At 39.8% G+C, this 26592-nt stretch overlaps 2 protein-coding genes across 4 annotated transcripts in view; both read left to right on the forward strand.

Moving 5' to 3' along the window:
- Window positions 1–9676: 9676 nt before the first annotated feature.
- Window positions 9677–26592, forward strand: part of LOC126354454 (DNA mismatch repair protein Msh3-like) — a 307127-nt gene continuing 290211 nt past the window's right edge. For all 3 annotated transcript variants that reach the window (XM_050004148.1, XM_050004149.1, XM_050004150.1), the window contains exons 1-2: window positions 9677–9851; window positions 9967–10187. In XM_050004148.1, coding sequence (XP_049860105.1) covers window positions 9750–9851; window positions 9967–10187 — 323 coding nt within the window. In that variant the 5' untranslated portion in view covers window positions 9677–9749. The remainder of the gene's footprint in view (window positions 9852–9966; window positions 10188–26592) is intronic.
- LOC126354455 (kinesin-like protein costa) lies at window positions 10181–13913 on the forward strand. Its single transcript, XM_050004151.1, has one exon. It carries the CDS (start codon window positions 10561–10563, stop codon window positions 13090–13092), a length of 2532 nt encoding a protein of 843 aa, XP_049860108.1. The 5' UTR covers window positions 10181–10560; the 3' UTR covers window positions 13093–13913.

Consider the following 26592-nt stretch of genomic DNA (forward strand, 5'->3'; position numbering starts at 1 on the left):
ATCTTCTAATGCTGTATTTGTGTTTCTGATATGGGAATAATTTGTTTTGTTCACCAAAAGTCCAATCCAAGAAGGTACTTTTTTACCTCCTTTTTTGCATGAATCGTCGTTTCCTTGGATCCAAAGGAGAGTTTTCTACAACTTCTCCCAGTTCGTCATGGACTAAATACGCCTTCATGGCAAATTCCCACTCAATAATGTTCTCGTCTGATGAACTTTTCAACGATTTAGAGTCTGAATGAGGCTGTACCACTCTTTTTTTAGCCCTGAACGTAAAGAATAAATGGTACGCTACATATACGAACGATCAGTGGACGAAAATAGAAAAACGAGACAGCACACTCGTAACTTATCGAAAAGACTCCGGATTTCTGTACGTGACTTCTATTTTTAACATTTACAAAACGTTAGTTTCACAGTAGGTCATGGGACCCACTTCATTTTGTTTAGCGTTTTAAGTATAATGACGGTGAAAGCTTTGTGAAAGAACGTTTTATTTGATGAAAATCAGTATGTGCACAACCACTACTTCACACATATGGGAACATAACAACAACAGAATAACAATAACAATAAGGAGTAAAGAGTAAGCTGTTGATATGAATTTTGCGTACCCTAACGGTAACATAAGGCATATAAATATTCGCCCAGTGGCGTTGAGGCTAATCTAACTTTTCTGTGGAGAAATATTTGCATTCAATTATATACACTGCGGTACAAAAAAAGACGCACCATGAAAGATTTATCTGAATAGACAGAAATCGTAGATGTGATGTAGATGTGCAGACAAACAAATGATTATAATTTCAGAAAAATTGGATTATTTGTCGAGAGAAAGAGCTTCACAAATTCAGCAAGTCAGTCGGGCTGTATGGTGGGCAACAGTCAGGTTGGGTATCCCACCGCTATCCAGGAGATCTCTAGAAAAGTCTTTGCTGGTCATTGGGGTTCAATTCGAAGTGGGACTCATCACTGAAGACAATTCTAACTCAGTCATTGGGGTTCCAGGCCAATGTTGTGTCTGGAGACGCCCCAGACAACGGTGGGATAAAACCTGACTGTCACCTGTCATATGGCCCAACAACGAGGAGTGATGGTTTGGGGTGTCATTTAATTTCGTAGCAGGACCACTTTGGTTGTCATCTACGGCACACTTACAGTACAGCTGTAGGTCGAAGATATTCGACACCCTGTTTTGTTTTCCCTCGTGGCAACCCATCCTGCGCTTAGCTTTTAGCATGTTAAGGCCTTTATGAGCACAATGAGTGTTTTCACTGTTTGTCTGCAAGCTTTGCAACCCTACCTCTGCCAGAAAGGTCTCTGGATCTGTCCTCAATGGAGACTGTGCGGAGCATTATGGGTAGACCCCTCCAACAAACTTGGGATTTTTACGATCTAAAGCTCAAATTTGACAGAATTTGGCATGATGTCCCTCAGGAGGACATCCAGCAACTCTATCGATCAATGAATTAGGGCCCGAGGTGGACCAATGAATTATTGACTAGCTGAATTTGAGAATCTCTTTCTCTTGAATAAATCATCCATATTTTTTCTGAAACTGTACTCATTTGTTTGTCTGTATATGTACATAAATCTATCAAATTCAGTCCCATTCGCAAAATTTTTCGTGTGGTGTCGTTTTTTCATCTTAGAGTGTGTTATTATTAGAGATATATTTTTTAGTATATGTCAGTTTGTATCCTCCTTTTGTTCTCTATCGAGACCATAATGTTTGAGTTGCATTTTGAGGCTTGTTACGACATTACTGGTTAAACAAGACGGATGGTATCGAAGGCTCTTGTTTAACTCAGTTATTATGTGACTTTACACTTTGTTGCTATCTTTAAATAACGTTTTCATGAAGAAAAATCAGTAAGAAAATCCACCTTTAGAGATTGTTCAGAGGTCGTTCTTTTTGGGAAACAGTGTCCTAGATATCTCACAACAATCGAAATCGAAGAGTTTGCAGAAAATATTTCCCTGAAGAAAGTACTGCTTAGCTAGTTGGCCATCTCCACAGTATTGCCATTTCTCTTGTCTCTGGCTTGTGTAAAGTCAACTATTGTAAACAGTTTCTGATATGTAGTACAATGCACTATATGATATCGGACATTTAATAACAGAATTCCATGTTTAACTTTTCAGTAGATAAAATTTTATCTAAAGTGAGGAGTATGAAACATCTGCTTTTAAAGGAAATTTCTCCCTCTCCAATTATCTCGTCATTTATGAAACATTAAACTTTAATATTATTTCCTTGGAATTTATCATTCACAACTGGTACTTTTTTCAGTGTTCATGATATGGTCATAAGTTTTATATGTTTGAAAATATGACTCACAAAAGATCTCTCTGTTGAGTAGAGGTACAGTTATTTCTGTTTGGTTGAAGCAACTGTGACTGAGACATAAAAGTGTAAACATTAACTGTGTTTATTACAAGGTACTTGATGACAAAATGAATGATTGGAACTTAATTGCAGAACGCATTTAAATGCTTGCACCATATATATTCTAATTCTAAATTCTATGTTTTTGACAGAGGCAAGGAGGGCTAAAAGGAGTAGCAAGGAGATGCTTAATATTCTTAGACCCTTTACTTCAACATAATGCAGGGCATGACCTTGAGTGCTGTTGCTTCTGTAGCATTCTCTCGTTCAATCTATACTGGATTACTAGTGTGTATTCTACAAATAAAAAACAGCAAGTGGCTAGAGTAGTTTGATAAATTTCATTCCCTCAGTGTGCATGCGTGTTTGGGAGTGGAGAAATACACACCAATAAATGCACTACTAGTGTTCATATCGGAATAAAGATGCTCATGGAATGATTGACAGTGAAGAGACTATCATGTTCACAACATGCAATACATCAAATTTTGTGATCGATCTGTATATACCCAGAAAATTAGAGCAAAACCAGTATGATTTCATTTCCCCATATAATGATTTCGCAGGTATGTCAAAGATATTGTGTCGAAAATACAGTGGCCTGTCAACCAATATCACTGTTTCACCTTCAGGGATCACGTTTCTTTCCAAACAAGAGAGGGATAGCCTGAGTTTTTGAGCAAGGCAAGGGGAAATGAAGGAAACAGGGTAATTCACAATTATTCACAATGTCCAAAGACAGCAGAAGAAGACATTATGGAATATGCTATATTCAGTCCACAAATGTACGTAGATAGCTCAAAAATTTAAATGACCAACAAATTCCTCCATCTGATTGAGACCTTTGCCGTCTTAAAGGCGACTCAGTGTTTCATGAATCAGGAATACTCATCTTTCTCAATATTATCAGACTCTAAGAGTGCGTACTAAAAACAAAATCTAGTATGAAAGTCTCAAAAATCACTAACAAATACCTACAACAGTTTCGTTTTTGGTACTATAAGGGCATAAGGGTGGCAAAAGCAAATCACATTTTTCTGGGTGAAACCCCATAGTAGAATCCCAGGCAATAACAAAGGAAATGAATTGGAAAGGAAGGTGAAAGTTATGGGACACCACTAGACAAAAAGAATTCCCCACATGGAATATGGATAACTCATTCACTAAAGAACGTTTCATTTCTGACAAAGCGAATGGACTCAGAGCTCACAACACAAGAACATGACTATGTGCAAATACAACCAAGGACTCCAAAAAGACTTTGATTTGACTGAGTAGTGTATAGCGAAAGTTAAATAAACAAAAAACGAAGAATACTATAAGCTCATTCGTCAGCTATCTCCATACAGTATGTCTGTCTATGAAGTGAGTGTTGTCTATTGCACATGTTTCAAATATCAAACCAGGTCAGTCACATGATTTGTGGACGACGTTGCTTGTATACAATTTGTGGTAATAGCAAATCTTGAATATTAAGCATATTCACATTGTTTTGTATACATTTCTGCACATTTGAGTCTTAGTAACAGTTGTAGTGCAGTACTGTCGTTGCTGCATATGTAAAGAGAAGTATGTGAAATGAGAACTAGTTACTTTTCATAGGTATGTACAGAAAATTCATAATTGTAAACATTATTTTGATATGACACACTTTTTATGTTGAAAAATTTCGAGATGTGGTATTATACTTGAATCGTAGAGATAATTTTTGCGATTTTATGGCTGTGTGTTTACTCAGACCATGGTGTGTATCTAAGTACTTCTGCATAACACAGTTTCCTGTCATTGTCACAGGAACGTATTTATATGAATAGATTCGACAATATATCTTTTTTTCTAGTGCAGGACATAAAATAATTACAAAATTAATAAGTACTGATTCACTTAACAGTTTTGCAAAATTAAATATGTACAGTAGTATTTATGATACAGGTTCAAAAATATATACACACAAGCAGCAGATAAACAAGCAGCAAGATGATTATATTTTTTGATGGGCCCAATATTCGATGGTTATCACAGCAGTTTCGCTGGCTGCAGCAAGATTACAGATAGTGCATGAAGCTGGTAGGTTCCTGCAAACTAGCAGATATTGTTAGTCCTATACATCACCACACTGATAAGTTTCCTCCTCATTACTGAAGTCCTACTTCCTGAGGTTGGCTTTATACCTTGACACCCCAACTAACAGTCTGTTCAAAGTATTCCAGGTCACGTATGACAGGTGTGAACTTTCGGCTATTTCCTCCTTGACGTTATGTAATTGTCTTCAGCTAGGGAGTCTCGCCAAAGCTCCTCTCTGTGAGTTTTGGGAGATGAACGAATTGCCATAGTTTTCTGTAGGAAGCTTTTTCTTGACCTCAGTCTTGGCTGTTGAGAGTCATGTCTGAACAAAGGATGGCTAGGGTCGATTTCTGGTTTTTTCTTCTACACTTCTGTTGCAGTTTTCCTTCAAATGCGTGGCGGTGCTATAATCATAATTTGGAACAGCTTATTGACAGGAGTAGGTCGTAAGCAGCCTGTAACAATGCGTCCTGTCTCGTTCAGGGTTGTATCTACATGTTTAGCATGTGCAGAGTTTTGCCAGACAGGTGCTGCGTATTCTGTGGCGGAGAAACATAGTGCCAAGGCAGATGTTCTAAGCACTTTTAGCTGGGCACCCCAGGTGGCTCCTGTAAGTTTGCGGATGATGTTGTTCCGCTCTTTTACTTTGAGTTTCGTTTCTTCACAGTGGGCTTTGAATGTGAGGGAATGTTCCATCTTCACTCCAAGGTATTTAGGAGTTTCATAGTGGAGTAGTTGTTTTCCTCTCCAAGAAATGTTCAGTTTCCTTTTGGCTTCCCTGTTTCTAAGATGGAGTGCACAGACTTGCGTCTTTCCAGGGTTCGGTTTCAGTTTGTTTTCATCGTAATACTTTACCAAATTTTCAAGAGCTGCTGTCAGTTTCACCTCTACTTCCTCAATGGTCTCACCTTGGTAAGCGAGTGCTGTATCATCAGCGTATATGAATGCCTTAGTTGACGAGTTAATTGGCTGGACATTTGTGTAGATATTATATAACAGCGGAGACAGCACAATTCCCGTAGGGAGACCATTTTTCTGCATTCTCCATCGACTCTTCTTGTCTTGGAGAGAGACGAAGTATCTCCTGTTTTGCATGATCTGTGTTAATCGGTAATCCTTTTTAGCTAAGTATACTTTTCTAAGCAGCTTTTTGTGGTTAACAGTATCATAAGCTGCCGTGAGGTCGATGGAAGACACACCTGTTATTTCACCTCTCTCATACCCATCCTCAATATGCTGAGTCAAATTAAGGATCTGTCCACAGCGAAATCTTCCTGGTCGGAAGCTGGAATGATCTTTTATGAGTCTTTATCAATATACTCTGATATTCGATTTAAGATCAGCATTTCCAATACCTTGTACAAATGACAAAGGAGTGAAAAAGGATGGAAAATTTTTGGGGCTGTTGGTTCCTTCCCAGGCTTTAAAAGTGCTATTACGCCATATATTGGGGATTTGAAATTCTGAAATGCAGGTGTTCATAAGGTTTAATATCCACTGTTTTGTGGCAGCTCCAAATTTTTTGATTTTTTCTTTCCATATTTCGTCTAGGCCAGCAGCTTTATTACTCTTATAGTTGTGAAAACTGTTTCTAGTTCTTTTAAGGTAAAAGGGGTGTTGAGATACTCCTTTTCATCTGCCAGTCTAATGAATTTTGATTTTTCTGATCTTCCTTTAGTCTTGCCATTGAGAAGTAATTGATGAGCAATTTGGTCAGGGGTTACCTTTGAGAGGTCAGGGGGAATAATGGTTCGGTCATTGTTGAAGGTATTCAATAATTTCCACGCATTTCGGCTATTCTGTTTCATATCTATGTTTGATACCAAATCACACCATGTTCTGCTTCTGAAAACAAATATGGAATTTAATAGGTCCTCACCTGTTTTTATTGTTTCATCAGAGAGTGGGTCTATTTCAAGTAGTTGTTCATATCTCTCCAGCAGAGACCTGGGATATAGTTTGTTCCACATCCCCTCTGGATATATTTACGTGAGATGGCTTGGACTGTTTTGACAAAATCATCATACCTCTCTGGTGATGCGTCGAGATTTAGCACTTTCATATCAGTTTCTTGTGTGAAATTCTCCCACTTTGCTTTCTTGAAGTTAAATTGTCTTTTGAGCTGGACGCAGTCTGGTTTCACAGCTGCTTCAACAGAAGAAACAATAGGTCGATGTTGTGTGCGTGGGATTACGTCTGTAAGGTACTTCTTTACTTGTTGGGCAATATGTTCACTGGCGAAGATGTAATCTGGGTTATAACCTCTATGCAATCTGCCACTGTTGAAGGATGGTGGTAGCTTTGGGCCATGGATTAACATCAGTCCCATTGATTCACTCCAATCTTCCAGATCTTCTCCATTTCTGTCAGTTTCCTTGCAGCTCCATGATGTACTGTGGCAGTTAAAGTAACCGATTACTAATTTTGTTGGTTGTGAGTGGATTTGAGGTGGTTTCTTGAAGAAGAATTTAGCGTTAGGTGGTTTATACAGGGTGAAAAGTATTCTAACCGACAAACTCTGGGAGGATGTAGGGGAGATCAAAACAAATATATTTTCCTAATGTAATTTTTTCCTATGAGGAGTATTTAAACTGGTAGAGTGAGTTTTCTCTGGCGGCAGATTAATTAAACCAACAAACACTTTTCCATTTTTTTATGACCAAGAGACAACACATTAATACAACACAATTTCAATTACAGTAGATTTTCAAAAATGCCTCCATTGACACTTAAACAAAGGTTACACTGTAGGATCATGTTCTGTCTGACACACCCAAAAACCCCAGGAGTATCCTGAATTGTTCCTGCTGTTGCTACTATCTGAGCTACCAGATTCTCTTCTGATGCAACTGGAGTTGTGTAAACACAGTTGCGCATCTCTTCCCCGTAGGGGACATATCTGGGGATCGAGCAGGTCGTGGTACTGGACCACCTCTGCCAATCCACATTTCTGGGAACTGTCGGTCCAGGAATCGATGCACACAATGACTGAAACGTGCCAGCACCCAGTCATGTTGGAACCAAATGCGTTGTCTTGTAGAGAGCAGGATATCTTCCAGCATTTCCGGCAATGCTCTGTCGAGATTGTAATAGTGCCTGCCATTTAATGGCCTAGGTAGGAGATACGGCCCAAGTAAACAGTCTCAAACAACACCGACCCACACATTAACGAAGAACCGCACTTGATGAGTGCTAGTAACTCTGGCATGTGGGTTATCCTCACTCCAAACATGTTAATTGTTCATGTTGGAGACTCCATCACGTCCGAACGTTGCTTCATCGGTAAACAACACAGAGAATGGAAATGTAGGATGCATTTCTCAGTGTTCCAGGTACGGCTGCAAACACTGTGTTGTGGATGGGTAATCAATTGGTTACAGGTTGTGGATATGCTGTAAGTGAAATGGACGTAACAATTGCTGGATTCGTCCCCATGTTACGTGCAATTGCACGAGTGCTGATTGAAGGATCCCACTCCACATGCTGCAAGACAGCTACCTCAAATTGCAGCGTTCTTACCGTGCGACGGCGTCCCTGTCCAGGTAATCATGCAGACATTGGTACACAGCAGCAAAGGTCGTATGATGTGGGATACGGCGATTAGGATATTGTTGTTGATAAACCCGCTGTGCAGCTCGTCCGTTGTGGTGCGCTACGTAGTACGCACAAACAAATCAGTATACTCACTCCAGGTGTATCGTTCCATTAGTAAACAGAGACAATGCACTACAACACTAGTGGACAGCCTACAACTGAAGAGCGTAATGCGCCCTCTATCAACTGAAGGTCGTGATACGGCCTCTAACAACTGAAGAGCGTAATACGGCCTCCACCGGTTTTAATAATCCTCGTAGGAAAAAATGACATTAGGGAAAAATATTTGTTTTGATGTCCGCTGCTACCTCCCAGAGTTTGTCGGTGTAAATACTTTTCACCCGGTATATGGATGTCACAGTACATGATTTCCACTGTTAGGATCTCTATGTCGTTATCTGACGTGGAACCTACTGAGATGATGTTTATGTTAGGTTTAGCAAACACTGCACAACTGGCCTTTCAATGAAAAGTTTCATTCCATTTAGTTTTGGTCTTCGGTATTCTAGGCCTCTATGGGTCTCTTGAATTAACAGAAAATCACAGGCTGTTTGTTTGCAGATGTTAGATAATAACATTTTTCTATGTCAGATGAGATACCTTCTATATTAATGGATATTATTCTAAGGGCTGGCTTTGATAAAAACCTTTGTCCTTTTTGGCCCTGGTGGTGGAAGGATTCGCCGCTAGGATTTTTCCTAACGCCCAGGGTACTCCCGATCGTGCTAAAACTCATCCTCTCTTTCTCAATAATGACTCTTGCACGATCTTCGCGGAGGCTCCTTCCATGTACCCCTTCGAGAATATGAATCAGTGCAATAAAAACCAAACAAAATATTGTTCGCTGTCACTCCTTTTACTTGCCCTAAACGTCGAGAATTGACACTGTATTTTTTATTTTTTGTGCTGGTGTCTGGTTTTGCATTTCTGGTGAGATGACGAACAAATGTTATTGATATTTTATTTGTCTATGAAAAGCAGAAGAGTAAATAAAGCTAAACTGAAAATAATAAATGACAAGCAGGTGGCGCAAATTGTTTATCCCATTTACTGTAAGAGTTTCATAGCTTCAAATTCTTCTTTTTTTCATGACCCTTCGGCACTATCTACAGTGTCATTGTAACTTTATTAATTAGAATAGAGATTCGACAATATGAATAAGTTCTACAGAAAACTTAAAAAATATTGTTGCCTGTCACTTCTTATTCCGTTACTGAAAAAAGCGTAAATAAAGTGGATACCACGGAGAAAAAGCTTGATACCGTTGCTCTTAACACCTTCACGCCAACTTTAGTTCTTTATGCCAAATTGTTAAGATGTCTGCAAAACGTGTAGACGAAGTTTCCGGTACTTCCGTTGGTGGTTTGTCTATAGCAGCGTAGTAGTAAAACTCAAAATACTCTAAGCGCTATACGGGCTAAAATGCGCCGTCCTCAAGTCCCGCTACTTAAGCTGCAGTAGATGTTGCGGACTGAATTCTCGTTCTGCTCGTTCCCCTCCATAGACATTTAAACTCTATCGATAAAGGGTTACGCTTGAACACCTTGGATACTCCATAGAGTGGATATCTCATCTGATCTATGACCTTCGACCATAGATATTTATGGTCGAAGTCTATGACTTGTTTTTATATCTTTGAAACGTTTATGTATGTGGTGTTTACATTACACTGCCCAAGATGTGGTGGTGTTGTTGAAGAGAGATGTCTGTTGGCGGAAATTTAAGTCAGTTTGCTAGAAATAGTTCTGTTTCCTTACCAGTTCAATCTGAGACGAAGAGACAGTTAGTTGATGATGAAGAGAGGGTAATGCTTTAATTTGCTGTGAGACATTTAAAGTCTATTTCCACTTACATTGGTTGCACGAAAGGAGAATTCGACGACTAGCGCCTTAGATAATTGGATTAATATTGTTTTACAGAATGAAGGTCCATCCAGAAGTGCGAAGGAAAAAAGAGTCCATCCGCCGTCGTATGACACTCCGAAAATTGCTACATTGACAGAAAATCATTCGCAACTATCTTCTGTGAAGTCTGAAGCAGATGTGGAAATCGATGAGAGTGATGTGTATGTTGACTGTGAAGCTGGTGATATAAACAGTTGCCATTCGTACAAATCCCAGTCCGTCTCTGGGCTTTCTAGGTATGTATTTGTGCACTAGTTAGTTTGCTTGTTGTAATAGTATCACCGTAAATTGTGCGTTTGACGATTGTGAAAGGAAAATCTGAAATGAATATGCTGTTACTTCAGCAAGGTATTCGTATTTGTGAATGTTGTGACTGATGCATTGTAGTGTGCATCTCAAAACATTGTAGACAAGAACGTTTATGGAAGGCGTGTGATTGCACAAAGTTTTATAACATCGAACATAGTAAATTAGACACTCCCCCGACGAATTTTAACTGTGTTCAAATTTGATGATTTTGTATTACACTAGTTGGTGTGTGTGTTAAGAAATTTCACTAATGTCTTACAGAGTCTAGTTAAGAATAAGAAAAAGATCTAAACTATAGAAATGAGTGCAATGGTTGAAAACAGTGTCTCCTTTTGTAATGGAATTGACAGGGCGTCTTCTGATGAATCCGATGATGGGGTTATTTCTGAACAACATGATTGGGATACTTTTGGACTGGAATTTGCAGCATCACAGTGGTTAAAATTAGTAATAAATGCAGAGCACCTTTTTAGTAGACTTATCAGTAACACGTCTTTGGCAGTGGAAGATAAAAACCAAATAGAACAATGGTTGTGTCTCAAACAAGAGTGTGAAGAATGTGTTATAAATGATGGTTCAGTTAGTGGTAGAGATTGTGGTGCAAGAGTGTTGGAGCGTATAGATGAGTTAACTGAATTTGATGAACAGACAGACAGGTCTTTGGAAGCGGAAACAAATAATATACATTACCAGAATGGAAATTTTGATCCAGATACAGAAAGTGATTCTGATTCTCAGCACCCAGAATTTGTAGACAGGCTCACTTATTTCATGGATAAATTTAAAAATGAAACAGATGAAAGGGTTAAAAAACTTAACTACATGTTTATTAAGACAGGTGACAACTGTCATGTAAATCAATGGTACAATGGCGAATCAGATAAATACTGTGAAAATAGGATAAATTGCATTGAGGACACAAACCATAACCTGCTTCAGAAGCGGCGTATGAGCATTTTTCCAAGAACTGCTGTGCTTGATATAAATGTAGAACAGACATTAAGTGATGATTGTGAGCATGTAGATTTTAATTTGAATCCTGTTAAGGAAGAATGTGACTGGGAAGAAGATAATATTTATGACAGGTGTAAATCTGTTTCCTGCAGTGATATGGCAGCAGCAGTAGTTGCCTGCGAAGATACAGCTGCTCCATATGAAGAGTTGAGAATTCTTGCAGCAGGAAATGAAATGAAGCAATCACAAATGAGAAAAGTTCTTATTGATTTGGAAGAGGCACATAAAAGAATAGAAGAGCTTCACAAAACAATAGAGATCAAAGAACAGTTTATTGCAGATATGATTAAAAATAGTGATATGAGATCTTCTGCAAAGCATCGGTTTCAGAAAAAAAGAAAGAAACTTGAAGAAGGATACTATAAAACACGATCACAATTAGCACAATCAGAGAATGCATTAATTTTGGTCTCTAAGAATGGCTTCTCTGATGAGTTTTTGAAACATAAGAAAGAAATTGAAAAACATAAGTCAGTAGCTGTACAGTACAAGAAACGCCTCATGGACATTGAGATGATGAAACAGATAGCTAGTGAAAGTGCAAAAAAAATTTTGGAGCTGGAGAATAGCCTATTGCTGTCAAAAAGGCAAATGGAAAGATTAGAAAAACAGCTGAAAAAAGAGGAAAAGCAAAAAGAAGTTTTAGAAAAGGAGTTACTTCAAGATCAAACAAAGATAAAAGAATTAGAGCAGAAGTATAAATTACAGTTATCTAAGCTGAATAAAATGGAAGAACAGAAGGATAGGGATGATATTAGACTGCAGTGGATCTTTGAGGAAGAGAAGAGGTTAGCTAATATGCAGGAATCTTCACAGAAGTTTAAAGAACAGCTAATTGAACATCAGACATTACTGGAAAAACGGGAAGCATTATTCAAAGAGAAACTTTGTGTAGAGAAAAACAAAGTAAGATATTTGTCAGATGTCAGTTCAAAACCCTCTCTTATGGAACAAATGTCAAAAGAGAATTCTGATGGCATTCAAAAACAAAATGGAGATGAGAAAGAAGCTCTACGCATTGAAATAAGAAATCTTCGAAAAACAAGAGATTGTCTTGTCGAACAGAGATGTCATTATGATAAATTGAAAAAGGAAAATAAACTTTCTGCTTTAGAAGAACGAAAGTTATTAGAACACGATGAAGCCATTGAGGCCATTGATGCAACAATTGAATACAAGAATGAAATGATATGTGGACGAAAATCTCATGATTTAGATTATTCTCAGGTTCCCAGAGAGAAAGATGAAGAGCTACTTATTTCACATCTAATGAAGCTTTCCACTGTAGAAATGCGTTCTTTGCTTCACAAATATTTTCTAAAAGTTATTGATTTAAAAGAGAGTGGAAAGAAAATGGAAATTCAGTTAGCAGAAGTAGATGCACAGAATGATTCTTTGAAATGGAAAATTCATGAACTTACAAATTCGTTGTACCAGTCACATTTGGAAGCAGAGCGCCACATAGTTTTACTGGAAAAGGATTATCAGGAGAAACTACATCTGATGTTACGACATTGTGCGGAGGAGTCGAGTGGAAGCTCTGGCCCTGAGGGCAATGCCATACGTGAAAAGAACATGGAAATCAGTCAGTGTAGACAAGAGAACAAAATGCTGAAGAGGAGGATCTGTCAGTTAGAAGCTCTGTTACAGGTTTCTGGGAAACCTCATGCAGCAGGTCAGCTTGAGAGCCCTGCTGCAGCTATTCCACAAAAGAACCTTAAACAGCTTCAGGGCCCTTCACCATCCCCAACAACCAAAGTTACAAGAAAGAAAAATAAGCTTATTATCCAACAAGAAAAATACAGAGAAGCTTCATGACATCTCTGCTGTTCCCACAAAGATCTTGTTCTTGCCTGATATGGTACTTTGTGAAACATATGACAGAAATGCATTTTTCTTAAAAGTAATTTTGACTGTTTTCTGGGTGTAATTGTTTTTAGCAGTTACTTTTTAGTTTTATAGTACCATTGTTGCACGCTTTAAATAACTGATATGTCATACATTTTATCACATATGGACACTTTGACATATTACTGAGACCTTTATGTTGTTATATCCAGAAGGTGAACTACTACTTAATTGCTAGATGTAGTAATAGAACTATGTTAATATGAAATGTCACCTTCTGATATCTCTTTCATTCGTGTTTACACAAATAAGTCATTTGTACATAAAATTGAAGAAAATGTCCTAGTTATTAGAAAATCCTACCAAAGATTTTTTCCAAACAGAATTGATATGTGAGGACTGTTTGGTTGTATATAATGCGTGTTATGATTTTGACTATTTCGTGATGTAGCTGCTGCCTGTACTAGATTATAGTGTTATTTCAACTGTGTTACATCTCATCAGAGAAAACGTATGCTTTACCTGATAAGACTGGATGTGTGTGTATATATTGTAGCATTTGAACATTCTTTTTACATGTTGTAATAAAATTTCAACCTGTGATGTACTTAACAAGGGCTTGTAATTATATCATTTTAAATGATAAACTGCATCTAAAGATGATATGAATCTCTGTAAATTTGTAGTGTTCTTGGAAAGACAATATCTGAGATGAATTATGATCTGATATACTGTAAGAATTACTGTTCAATATTATATGTGTAATAAACTGAATGTTAAGTAAAGTCAAAGTGCATAGTATTTCATGCTAAAGAGCTTATCTGAGAGAATTTCTGGTATTAAGTTTTGTTCCCTTTGATGTAGATATTATTGTTTGGTTGTTCATTACAACATATTGTTTTAGGATAAGTAACGTTGAATTCTATACTCAATTTTTTCTTCCTTGAGTAGGTGGACCAAACCAAATGTGTTTTCCACTATATGCTTTTCAATATAATCTTGGGTAAGCCAGGTAAAATGAAAGAAAATATGTGCTCTTAGTTTCACTGATGATGAAAGAGAGGGAAGATACACCCAGAAAAGAAAAATCCTTCCTTGGCAATATAAGCTCAGAGAAGGAAAGGATTAAAAAGAATAGTAAACACCTGCGAAATACAGGTTAACTGAAATGGTCCATGCACCTTTGGTCTCCCTCTGTTGATCTGAGATACTCTGTTATTATTTTGTGTGATTGGTGTCTTCTTTTTTTTAGTCTCACCAAATGCTGAATCTGTATATTGTTTAAAATGCTTTATATTGTTTGTACTGTTCTCGGGTCTCCAACAGGGTGCAGTCGTTTTCAAACCGCGATATTTCGACAGTGTTCCTTGCCATCATCTTCAGGTGATACCTGCAGACTGAGCGTCTCCGCTGAGTCTCCTCCCCTTTATACTCTGATCGCTCCCCACCCCTTCCCCGCGTCATGCTACACGCGGCGCTGCATGGAGTGATGGTGGGGAGGGGCGGGCTGCTGGTTGCGAACTGTGGACCATCAGATGTCCTGTGGCCTTCGTCGGGAGTGGAAGTCCCTTTGGGTGCTGGGTCCCAGGCTTTGCTGAGGTTGAACCCAGCATCTCTGTTGATCAGCTCATCAGCTACACATATTTCAATCGCCTCCTTCAGAACACAGTCCCAAAAAGACGAGGCCTGCCGTAAAACTTCTGTTTTCGCGTACTCCATAGTATCTCCAGTATCCATGTAATGTTTCGCCACCACAGATTTTGTAGGCTGCTTCAGTTAGGTGTGCCTTCTATGTTCCTGGCATCTTTCTTTGATTGTCTGTACAGTTTGCCCGATGTATGCCTTACTGCATTTACACGGAATACGGTAAACACCTGGTTTGTGGAGCAAAAAATCATCTTTTACTGTCCCTAGCAGGGCATGCGTTTTTGGAGGTGGGCGGAAGACGCATTTGATGTTACACCAAGCCAGAATTCTGCCGATTTTGTTGGATACTTCGTCAGTGGAAGGCACATACACCGTTGTCTTCTTGTCCTCTTCATTCTCTCTCTGCTGGGCTTGTGCATTCTGCCTGAAAGCATGTCAAATTTGACTCTCATTATATTCGTTCTTCTTGAAAACATCCTTAAGGTCATTAGGATCTCCTTGTAGGCTTTCCTCATTCGATATATCGCGGGCCCTGTGTACCAGTGTTTGTTGTACACCATCACGCTGTGGAGGATGATGGCAGCTGGTAGCGTGGAGATACAGATCAGTGGGGTTTCTTTCCTGTATACACTGTATCCTAAGGTGACATCTGCTTTGCACTTGACTAGGATGTCCAGAAACGGGAGTTCACCATTCTCTTCCACCTCCATGGTGAATTTGATGTTAGGATGCAGAGAATTCAGATGTTGGAGAAACTCTTCAAGTTTTTCTCTTCCATGTGGCCATATCACAAATGTGTCATCGACATATCTGTAAAAGCACATAGGCTTCAGTGCTGGAGTTTCCATGCCTTCTCTTCTAAGTTCTCCTTAAACAAGTTTGCTACCACTTGTGATGGGACACCCCATGGCAACATTTCCTTTATCCGCGGGTAAAATAACTATTTTAGGATAATTCCGTAGTTCTTGAATGGCATCTTTTTCTGCTTTCGCGATGTTAGGCCTCGTCAGAGCGGCTTTGGTAATCATACGGCATGTTTCCCGACATATCTCTTCTGCTTTTTTGCTGGGAAGGGTGGAAATTACTTGTTCTACACCACTGATGAAGTCTGCGATTTGTATAGTAGTCTGTGTTGGCGTGAAATTTAGTCCCTTTTCCGGAACTGATTTTGCTGTGCCGTCAATTCCTTCCCGGTGAAGTTGATTATGGTTCGTCGTTGCACTTCTTATGCCTGTTGTTCTCTGGGTGCCAGACGTTGGAACTTGGAGACTTGTTTAGACGTGGCACTGTGTTGAGACAGGTCCGCATGAGCCCAAGAGACAGTGTTGACTCACTACCAACAATCGGGCGAGAGCAAACAAGCCATCTCTAAGTGGAGTGCGAGTAATTCCTTAGATGTTATGTCTAGCTGCCCACAGGTGTACCGGATCCTTTCCCTTACAGGCGCCAGACTAGCTCTTCTTGTGATCCGGTCAGCAGCCATGGTGTTTATGTGGTGGGTAATCCTTGCGAATGTCAGTATAATGCTGTGGTCACGACCCCGCATCAGGAAGGCGAGAGAGCTGTTAAGTTAATTAGGGAGAAATTCAACCTGACAGTGACTAATCTTTTCGAATGTGTCCTCACATCAACATTCTTTCTCTTTGATAGAAACTATTATGAACAAATGGATGGTGTTGTCATGGGGTGTCCCCCGTCACCAGTGGTATCAAACTTGTTTATGGAGGACTTTGAAGAGAAGGCACTGGAAACTGCAGCACTGAAGCCTATGTACTTTTACATACATGTTGATGACAAATTTGTGATGTGGCCACATGGAAGAGAAAAACTTGAAGAGTTTCTCCAACGCCTGAATTCTCTGCATCCTAAAATCAAATTCACTATGGAGGTGGAATGGAATGGTGAACTCCCGTTTCTGGATTTCCTAGTCAAGTGCAAACCAGATAGCGCCTTGGGACACAGTGTATACAGGAAGGAAACCCACACTGATCTGCATCTCCACGCTACCAGCTGCCATCATCCTTCACAGCGTGATGGTGTACTGCAAACACTGGTACACAGGGCCCGCGATATATCGAATGAAGAAAGTCTACAAGGAGAACCTAATGACCTCAAGGGTGTTTTCAAGAAGAACGTATATAACGAGAGTCAAATTTGACATGCTTTCAGGCAGAATGCACAAGCCCAGCAGAGAGAGAATGAAGAGGACGAGAAGACAACGGCATATGTGCCTTGCACCGGCAGAGTACCCAACAAAATCGGCAGAATTTGTGTAACATCAGATGTGGCTTCCGTCCACCTCCGAAGACGCGTGCCATGCTAGGTACAGTAAAAGATGACCTGTTGTTCCACAAACCGGGTGTTTACCGTATTCTGTGTAAATGCAGTAAGGCATACATTGGGCAAACTGTACGGACAATTGAAGAAAGATGCCAGGCACACAGAACTGAAGCAGCCTACAAAATCTGTGGTTGCGGAATGTTACATGGATACTGGATATACTATGGAGTATGCAAATACGGAAGTTTTACGGCAGGCCTCGTCTTGAAGGAGGCGATTGAAATACGTGTAGCTGATGGGCTGGTCAAAAGAGACGCCGGGTGCAACCACAGCAATGCCTGGGACCCAGCTCTCAGCCAACTAAAAGCACAGTGCCGACCAAAAGGGACTTCCGCTCCCGACGAAGGCCACAGGACATCTGATGGTCCACAGTTCGCAGCCAGCAGCCCGCCCCTCCCCACCACCATTCCATGCAGCGCCGCGTGTGGATGATGCGGGGGGAAGGGGTGGGGAGCAATCAGAGTATGTAGGCGAGGAGATTCAGCGGAGACGCTCAGTCTGCAGGTATCACCTGAAGATGACTGCAAGGGACGCTGTCGAAATATCATGGTTTGAAAACACAAACAGTTAATTTGCCGGGAAAGCCTAAGAACACAAATGCTTTATACTGCTGTGTACTTCGTAGCACATCCAGGCTTTCAGCATACTAGGTTTTCTTAAAAGTAACAGCAATTGCTAAGAAAATTACTTTTTGAGCTGAAAATTGCTTGTACCTTAACCAGGGCACTGGCACATCTACATGTATTTAAACAATTTGTTGAAATTGTTCCAGCAATCACTGGTATTTTTTCATGTGAAAGTCATTGTCCAGTGCATGATGCAACATACATGGTTGCCAATACCCCCTTGTTTTCACTTTAATAGTGCATAGTGTGAATGGCTAGCAGTATGCTTTTACATCACCCTCATGTGTTTGTGAAAAATAACAGGTTATTTCTTGGCTCCTTATGAAAGGCAAATTCTATGAATTTCAGGAGGAATTCTTTTTGTGTTGAATGATGTCTGTTTGTCTTTTCTTATAGAATGTACTGATTGTCTCTGTGGACAAGTAAACTTATCATCTATTGCACTGGTTCTCTTCATACCTTCTCACTAGATTCTGTTAACCCTCCCTGGTGAAGATCTCTGACATAGTGCTGCTCACAAGTGTATGAGCTAAGTTTTGTTAGAATTTTTGTTATGGATATTAGCCTGATATCTAATGAAAGGAGTAAAGGCAATGATTCATTAAATAATTGACACTCTGAATTGTTGATAGGCACATAAACAAATGTAAGAATATTACCAATTTTCAGGCGAATCCTGTTCCAGAGCTAGAGTACAGATACCACATATAACTGCATGGCTACACCATCCTGCCTGACTACATTGTTCCCAACAGTACAACTCTACCCAGTATGTCATAGTCATTTGAGGCAATATAAATATGTAGGTGTATGTGTGTACTGCGTAGATCTGAAAAATAATTCATCTAAATGCTAAAAACATTCTGTCTTGTTTATGTGCCTAACGACAACTCAGTGCCTCACTTATCATATCTGCTTTGCCAATAAGATGTATGTGGTTGTTCCATCACATGACACAAGGCAGTAATGCTTCCACATTAGACATGACTGGTAATAAATACATGCGTGTACTGTGTATGGTATAATAATTTTTTTTTAATCTTTTTGTCTCTGTGTGTTAAATTAAAATTGGTTATATTAGGTGTTACTAGCTAATCTTCACACCAGATGCTGATAAGCTGCAAACCTTCCTGTGTTTTCTGCCAAGATCTTGCCCTCCATATAAATTATGTTGGATTAAGTCTTTTTTAACAGAGTACCATCAATATTCAGGTCTGATGGGGTATTCATTATGTACGTGTTGACTTTATTGTACAGGGTGTCAGATTGTATACTTGGTGTGTTACAGAATTCCAGTTGTATTTGAAAATGGTAGCCTCTTGATACTGAATGCACCAGTTAGCCTTGGTGTTATTGCTGCTACATTACAAATAAATATAACATGAATCATCAGGAATTGTAGGTTATACCATGTTTAAAGCTGTATTGAAGAGCCTCTGTAAAGTGAATTAAACATATTCTCAAGAGTTTACCACAATTTTCACTCGTTATTGAACCAAGGTTTCAAAAAATTATGAGAGACACAGGATGCATGAGCATTCAATTTTCTATATTTGGTTTCTATCATTGACCACCATCACAGACACTGAAATTGAAAATAAATAAATAAAGTAAATATGTATTTATGCAGATACGAAGATTATGGCCAGTGGCTGAAATTGACCGTAATACATTAAATCCTCGTGTAACTGTGTGTCATGAATTGCTTTAAGTATTGAACTTCAGTTGGCAGTCACAAAATAAAAATGCTAGAACGATGATTGTAGTGAGTGATGGAGAAAGGAAGAACTTTTCATACAGTGATAAATCAGTAAAATGACATGTGCTATCCTCAGGCATGCCCATTTATTAACCCCAACAGAAATAGACAGCCATCCTATGGAAAAACCTGTGTGGTCTTGGTATAGGCAAAGTAAAAGCTGTAGCTTACCCCACTGTTGAAGAAGTGAATCAGTATTTCACATAACCTACAGTGACAATTGGACCACAAATAAAAGAGACTCATTGATTACTTCATAGAGATAAACAGCTGTGGCTACGAAAAATTCTATCTAAAGCAAGTTGCTTGCAATGCCTAGAAAAAAGAAAAAAAAAGTCATGCATATCATATCAGCACCTCCCGCCAGTATAACAGATATTTTCAACCACTCCTACACCACAAGTGTTCTTCCTGAGGCCTCGAAACAGGCACTAATTAAGTCACCACAAAAAAAGAACTTTGCCAAGCACCCTCTGATTACCAACCTCTTTGCATTCTTCCTGCACCATTCAGGGTGTAGAACATTTAGTCCATGACTAGTTAACAAACTGCATAACCACAAACAATGTGCTAGACAAATACCAGTCAGGTTTCCGTAAATACTGCAGCACAATTTCTGCCTTAATAAAAGCAACAGATGACCTGAATCTTACCATGGATGCACAAGAGGCTACTATAATGTGCTTCTTAGACTTCAGCAAAGCCTTTGACATTGTTGACTTGCACATTTTACTTGCCAGACTTAGTAGCCTAAATTTCTTGCCTCGTGGCATGCAATGGTTTTTCTCATACCTGATGTCTCACCAGCAGTGTGTCATGCCTGGTGCCATAAAGTCACAATAGAGGCAGGTAATACTAGGTGTCCCCCAGGGCTCGGTATTAGATTCTATACTCTTTTCATTGTGTGCCGTAATATGTCATCAGTTTTGTCCTACTGTAAATACCGTGTGTAAGCTGGTGACCTATGGTTGTATCAATGTATGTGCAAAACCAGTGAACCTGAAGACAGCTATCAAGAATCTCAGTACTGACCTCTGTGAATTATCAAAAGGGGGTGCAGGATATGGGGTTAAAGCTCAATCCATTCAAAATCCAAGTAGTTCTGGATGGTCATTGTAGGCTCATTAGCCCGAAATATCAGGAGTCCCCACCATGTTGTAACCATAAATGGGACAAATATCAACTTGTCCCCTTTAGCAAATTGTCTGGGAGTAATAATAGATGAAAGTGTAAATTCGACTGAGTGTGTAACTGCAATTGCAAGATGGCATGAGCTAATCTCCGTGCCCTAGAAAAATGTTGAAAGCTCTTCCCTTTTGACCTGAAAAAGAAACTTGTAAAAACACTTATGCTTCCAGTTACTGATTACAGCAATGTCATCATGCATGACCTCTCTCAGAAAAGCTCACGGTGCCTGGAACTGGCTATGAATGCGTGTATTAATTATATTTGTGATATTGGACTCTTTGATCGTATTTCCCCATTATATACACAGCTCTTCTGGCTGCATGCAGACAAGTGCAGAGATTTCATTACATTTGGCTTTGCTGCTTTTCTGTCAATATACACTGTCCCTCATATCTCTCCTCAATCTTCACGCTCTTGTCTGAACAATATGGCAGGAGTACCGATCCCGTCAGAGCAAAATCGTTTCTGTCCCACTCCATAATTCAGCCACTTTCTTGAAGTCGTCCTCAATACCACAAACCCAACTCGAATAACCTCACTCATTTTGTTAGAGAAGTGAATAATATCTCCAGCTTCAGAGGACAGTTAATGACAGATTTACTAATGCAGCAGTAATGATTACCATTGTCACTGTGCACCTTTGTTACCCTGGTACATTCTTCTTTCCAAGCAGATCTTCCTCATTTCCCAGTATCCTTAGCCGGTGCAGCCTTCTTAAATTTCATTTTCCCAGAACTTGCAATACCAGCAACTTCTATTTTGTACACCTGTAAATTCCTTTTATATCTGCCACAATTATTATTGTCATTATTATTTCTGTTACCAGTGTTAGTGGCAGCAGCAGTACAAGTCGTGCCAGTATTAATTTTGTTACTACATAGTCAATACTATTTACTCAAATTGGCACTGTAGACACACATCATTTTAATACTATTTGTAATATTAAGATTTTAATTTCTTAGGCAACTATCATGTAGAACAATGTACTATATGTGTGAAACCATGGCCCAAGTCAGATTGGGTTAAATAAATAAATGAAATGAAAATCAACTGAGAACACAAAAGAAGGACAATCATACTAAATGTTCTGAAATCATATGGCATAATCTTACATTTGAGCTATTTGAAAAGTAAGTGTTACTGAGTATTAAAGAGCTGTCATAAACAAAAGAAACTGTGCTCTGCTGCAATGAGTACTGATGAGGGACTAAATCTATTTTATGATTGAGCATCAAGTGTGCATTTCCAACATTAGCTTCCAAATATCCACCACAGTATTTAATTTATCCAGAATTCCGCCAGCCGTTACTCACTTCTTCCCCTTTTCATTTACAAGCTCTTTCAACCTGATTTATGGTGCTTCCAATAGGAAGCTTGACTCAAAAGTGGCGCAAGCTGCAAGAGTTAACTTTTCTTCACCACAATAGTATACTATTTGTTCTAGGATCAAATCAAGTTTACTATTCTTGCAATGTGATTACTACATGTGATTCTCTTTACTGATGTTTGATTTTAGCGAAAGTAATTACAGTCAGTTTAACTGCCTCCTCACAGTGAGTTGCTTCTAGAGTTCCTTTTCTTGTAGCATGTTTTAGTCTTGTCATGTTCAGCACTTCCTTGACACATATGCAGAAAAGTTCACAAGGTTTGACATATTTCATTTTCAACAAGGTTCCAACAGAATTTGAAAACATGCTTAATTCTGGAGGTTCTTTTTACCTAAGCTGAAGGCATTCTTAATGGCACACACACTTTATTCAGCAAAAGCATATCTTGCAGTAGTTTAGAGCTGTTATTGTTGTTTTATCATATTTGTTTGTTATATCGTAGTTTGTTTATTTTATAGTCTGCATTCTCAGAAAGATATAGGCAATAATTTGTTCCAAAACTGGGTAAGTTTTGTTATGATCTTCTCCAAAGTCCCAAGGGTGAGGATGCACGTGGAAAATGAGTTTTTCTGCCCTGAAGGTTAAAATGTTAGCCACTGATTCAAAGAATGACAATTAGCTACTACCACAGAAATTTTATGCATTCATTCATTCACCGAGGACATTAAACTTCTAGTCCACTACACAACCAAGCCATCAAAAATAAAATGAGAATCTGTAAAAATGACAGATAAAGGGTCTTGAGGTGTTTGTATGAGCATGCCAGGCTGAAGGAGATGAAAAATATAAATAATGGCTGCTTGGAGGATATGTATCTGTGACATTAATGCATGGAAGTACTGGAAAAGAGAAATCTTCATTACTTTAAGTAATATTGCTTTACACGATTATTGAAAATTTGCATAGTCTGTTGTACTTTTTTGTTTTATCTTTTTTCTGCTAATTGCCAGCTTGCAGTATTACTCTCCTGTGATAGTATAATTCAGTGAAATTCTGGTTATTTGAGGCAAGTGTATTGGAAATTCGGAGATAAATGCAGAGTAAGATTGTGGAATAGTATGGAAAAAGTTAACTGATAAAATCGGGATTAAAAATCATGGTTACATTTTTGTTATCTGTTCACGCCAGTAGAGGCAGAAGGATGGTACATTGTTGTATACAAAATATCACAATCATGCCATGACTCATTCATTCATTTCAAATGGCCACAGCATATCCAGCAATGTGATGATATTGAAAGAATTTCATTTTATAGAAACACACTTGGAAAAGAGACTGTTAATGCATGGGGCAGAGAGAAAGATTCATGTAAGGGCTACATCTGTAGAGTGCTGGGTGACGCTAAATGATGGGCACCTTAGAAAGTTCAAATAACAAATACTACGTTTGGACTTGATGAATACAGTGTTCTTCAGCTTGAATGTAGTCTTCACTACCACTGTGAACTTCAGCAATATTTCATCAACTGTAGTTACAGGTAAAATGATGTTAGAATGAGAAGTTTCTGGTACTACACTACCTGGATGGTGAGGATCTCACAGATCTCTATAAAAATACTTATCTCTGAGTGAGCTGTGCTCCACTGAACTAGATGGCTCTTGAGATGAAACAATGGGGAGGCACCTGCATGGCTCCTACCACAGTGCACCTGCTTATACATTCAGAATTGTACCTGTGTTCACTGATGCAGTAACAGTAATATACACAATGCAGATAAACATAACAAAACATTCACAAGTGTTTGCAGGTACATGCAACTGCACAAATCTACTGGTAGGTCCAGAACAGAATGAGCAGTAATGATAGAATGTGTCAACATCATTATTTCTCTCGTGCAAGCAGTCAAGAAGAAGCAAATTATTTCACCACATGTGCAAGAACAGTAACGAACAATGTGTTATCAATGTACTTATCAAGTCTCAGGTCCCATACTACATACTTGATTTATTTTGACCTGTTTTGCTCGGCAGATGGGAGCATTCACAGAAGCCCCAGCTGATAGCTATCAGCTCAAGCAACTCTAGTTTTGTGATAGGGCACTTGCAACCATTCTACACAGAGTCTAAAGCCAAAAAGTCCCTCTACAACAGCCTGTTGATTTCGGTGGAATGACAATGGAAGACCTTATAGCTTAGGTGGCTTCCATACTACAGTGGAACATAGAAAATTAAACTTTCAGAAAGTGAAAGATGTTTATGATTCATTTTATAATTTTTTGGTTGTATGTCCACCAAAAGTGCAATCTAAATGGGGATTGTTGTAACCAAGTAAAACGCAAACCGATCCAAGTAACATAGTTATGGCTTTATTCATAATCTTCTGAACAATAACAAAAGTAAGTCTCTCATGACTCCACACATAACAAGACACAAAACAAACTATAACAGAGAGGGTGTCAGTCAGCGCTGCTCATTGTGGGTGTAGATGCGGACAGCCAGTAGACAGCATGGCAGAGACTTTTTGCGTGGCAACACTAGACTTGAGGAAATCGCATGCACTAGTAGTGTGAATTGGCCACCCAGGTGACGGAGGAGATGCTGGCAGTCCAATGTGAGACACGTCCAGCAGATCCGAAACAGCAGCAGCCATTGCCAAGGTGGGGGTGAGACACAGTGTGCTGGTGGACAACAAAGCATAGGGCTGGAACGTATGGGGACGCAGGCATGCTTGAGGGCGGTGGGCCTGCAGTATGCTCAATGACAGTACGGGGGAGGAGAGTGCCATTGCCATCTCTTCATTGTCATCAGATGAGGGGGCTGGTGGATATGGCTCAACTGGAACAGGGGCTGTGGCAATGGGCTTGAGGCCAGCAATGGACTGGTGCCTAGTGCCATATGTGGAAGAGGCATCCACTGGGACAGGGGCATTTTGACAGCAGGCAACAATAGGCTTGAGACGAAGAGTGGCCGGGTGGGCTGTGGCGATGGAGCCGCATCTGTGAACCAGTAGCTTCCACTGGCGAACGGGACCGCAACTGATCAAAGTGATGCGCAACCAGCCCATCAGTCATATGGATGTCACAAAGACGGTGTGCCCGGCAGCAGACAACAGTGGCTGGTCTCCGCTTAGGCTGTCAACCAAACCCTTGTGCCCACATCGGTGATCGTGGCGTGTAGCTGACTGCAGCAGGTGCAACGCAGACTGCAGAAGCTTGTGGAGCATGTGTAGCTGCCGGTGCCGGCCAGGAAGCAACACAACCAGACACTGCTTCCAACCCCCCCCCCCCCTCTGCCCCCCTCCCCCAGGCGTGAATCAATAGGTACTCAGAAAATGGAACAGAGGGTTGTCTGCCAAAGAATCCACTACAAACTTATTCATTTGGGACTTGAATGTACTCACTAGACATTTTGCCTCACAATTTGATTGAGGATGGAATGGTGGAGCTGTAACATGATGAATGCTGTGACAGGAACAAAACAATTGAAAAGTATGAGAAATGAACTGTGACTCATTATTGGAAGCTTAGGTAGAAGGCAACCTCTTAATAGAAAAAGCCTGTAAAAGCATTTGAATTGTGACCTCAGCCGATGTTGGTGCATACCTAAGAACGTAAGGGAACTGGGAAAATGCATCCACAGTCAGAGAGTCAATATGAGTTCAAGAAGGGACCTGCAGAGTCTACTTGAAAGCATTCCCATGGCTGGCGTGAAGTGGGCCAGGGGGACAGAGACACCCTGGAGCTGTCTGTTGTCAGGCACAGTGCTTACAAGCTGTTACAAAATGGACAATTTTGCCGTAAGTGCCTGGGCAAAAAACATGTCTCCTAGATAACAGTTTAGTGCACGAAACTCCCCAATGGCCCTGGTGGAGAAGGCATAGAACCTAGTCCCATAATGCAGCAGGAATGACTTTCTGGGAGAGGGATCTTCCTTGGCCAACAGCAGAACTCCTTCAAAAACAGAGAGGTGATTCCATAATGAAAAATAGTCATGCAGGGGGTCCAAATCCCAACTCAGTGGTTTATCTGGCCAGCCCTATTGAACAACCCAAACCACCTGGCAGAGAACTGGGTCAGTGAATGACGTCAGCTGCTACATGCAAGCTTGTAATTGCGACATCCTTGGCTACAGCCTATTTTTCAGTATCAAGATGGAAGCAAAGCATTTCTTCACGATTAAAGTCAGGATCAGAACCCACAGAAAAGCAGGACAAGGGGTCTGCATTGGTATGATTAGATGTACGTGGAAAATGAATTTCATAATTGTAGTGAGACTAGAACAGCACACAGTGCTGTAGGCGGTGTGCTGCCCTGTAAGGCAAGGAAATCTTGAGGGTCAAACAAGGAAAGCACGGATTTATGGACAGTAATAAGGTGAGACTTGGAGCAAACATGAAATTTCTGGAGAGCATAGACTATGGCAAGAGCCCTTTTTCCTCTTGAGAGTAATGCTGCTGAGCTGGAGTGAGAGATTCAGAGGTGAAAGGAACAGATTGTTAAGAGCCATTGGCATATTGGTGTTCTAGGACCATGCTGAGGCCGTAAAGTGAGGCGTCAGTTGCCAAAACTATGCTGGTCCGGAAA

Source organism: Schistocerca gregaria, chromosome 3 (genome assembly GCF_023897955.1).
Source record: "Schistocerca gregaria isolate iqSchGreg1 chromosome 3, iqSchGreg1.2, whole genome shotgun sequence".
NCBI classification, from domain to species: Eukaryota; Metazoa; Arthropoda; class Insecta; order Orthoptera; family Acrididae; genus Schistocerca; species Schistocerca gregaria.

Coding starts and splice junctions, on each gene's coding strand:
- LOC126354455 (XM_050004151.1), top strand. CDS start 10,561: ATGAGTGCAATGGTTGAAAACAGTGTCTCCTTTTGTAATGGAATTGAC.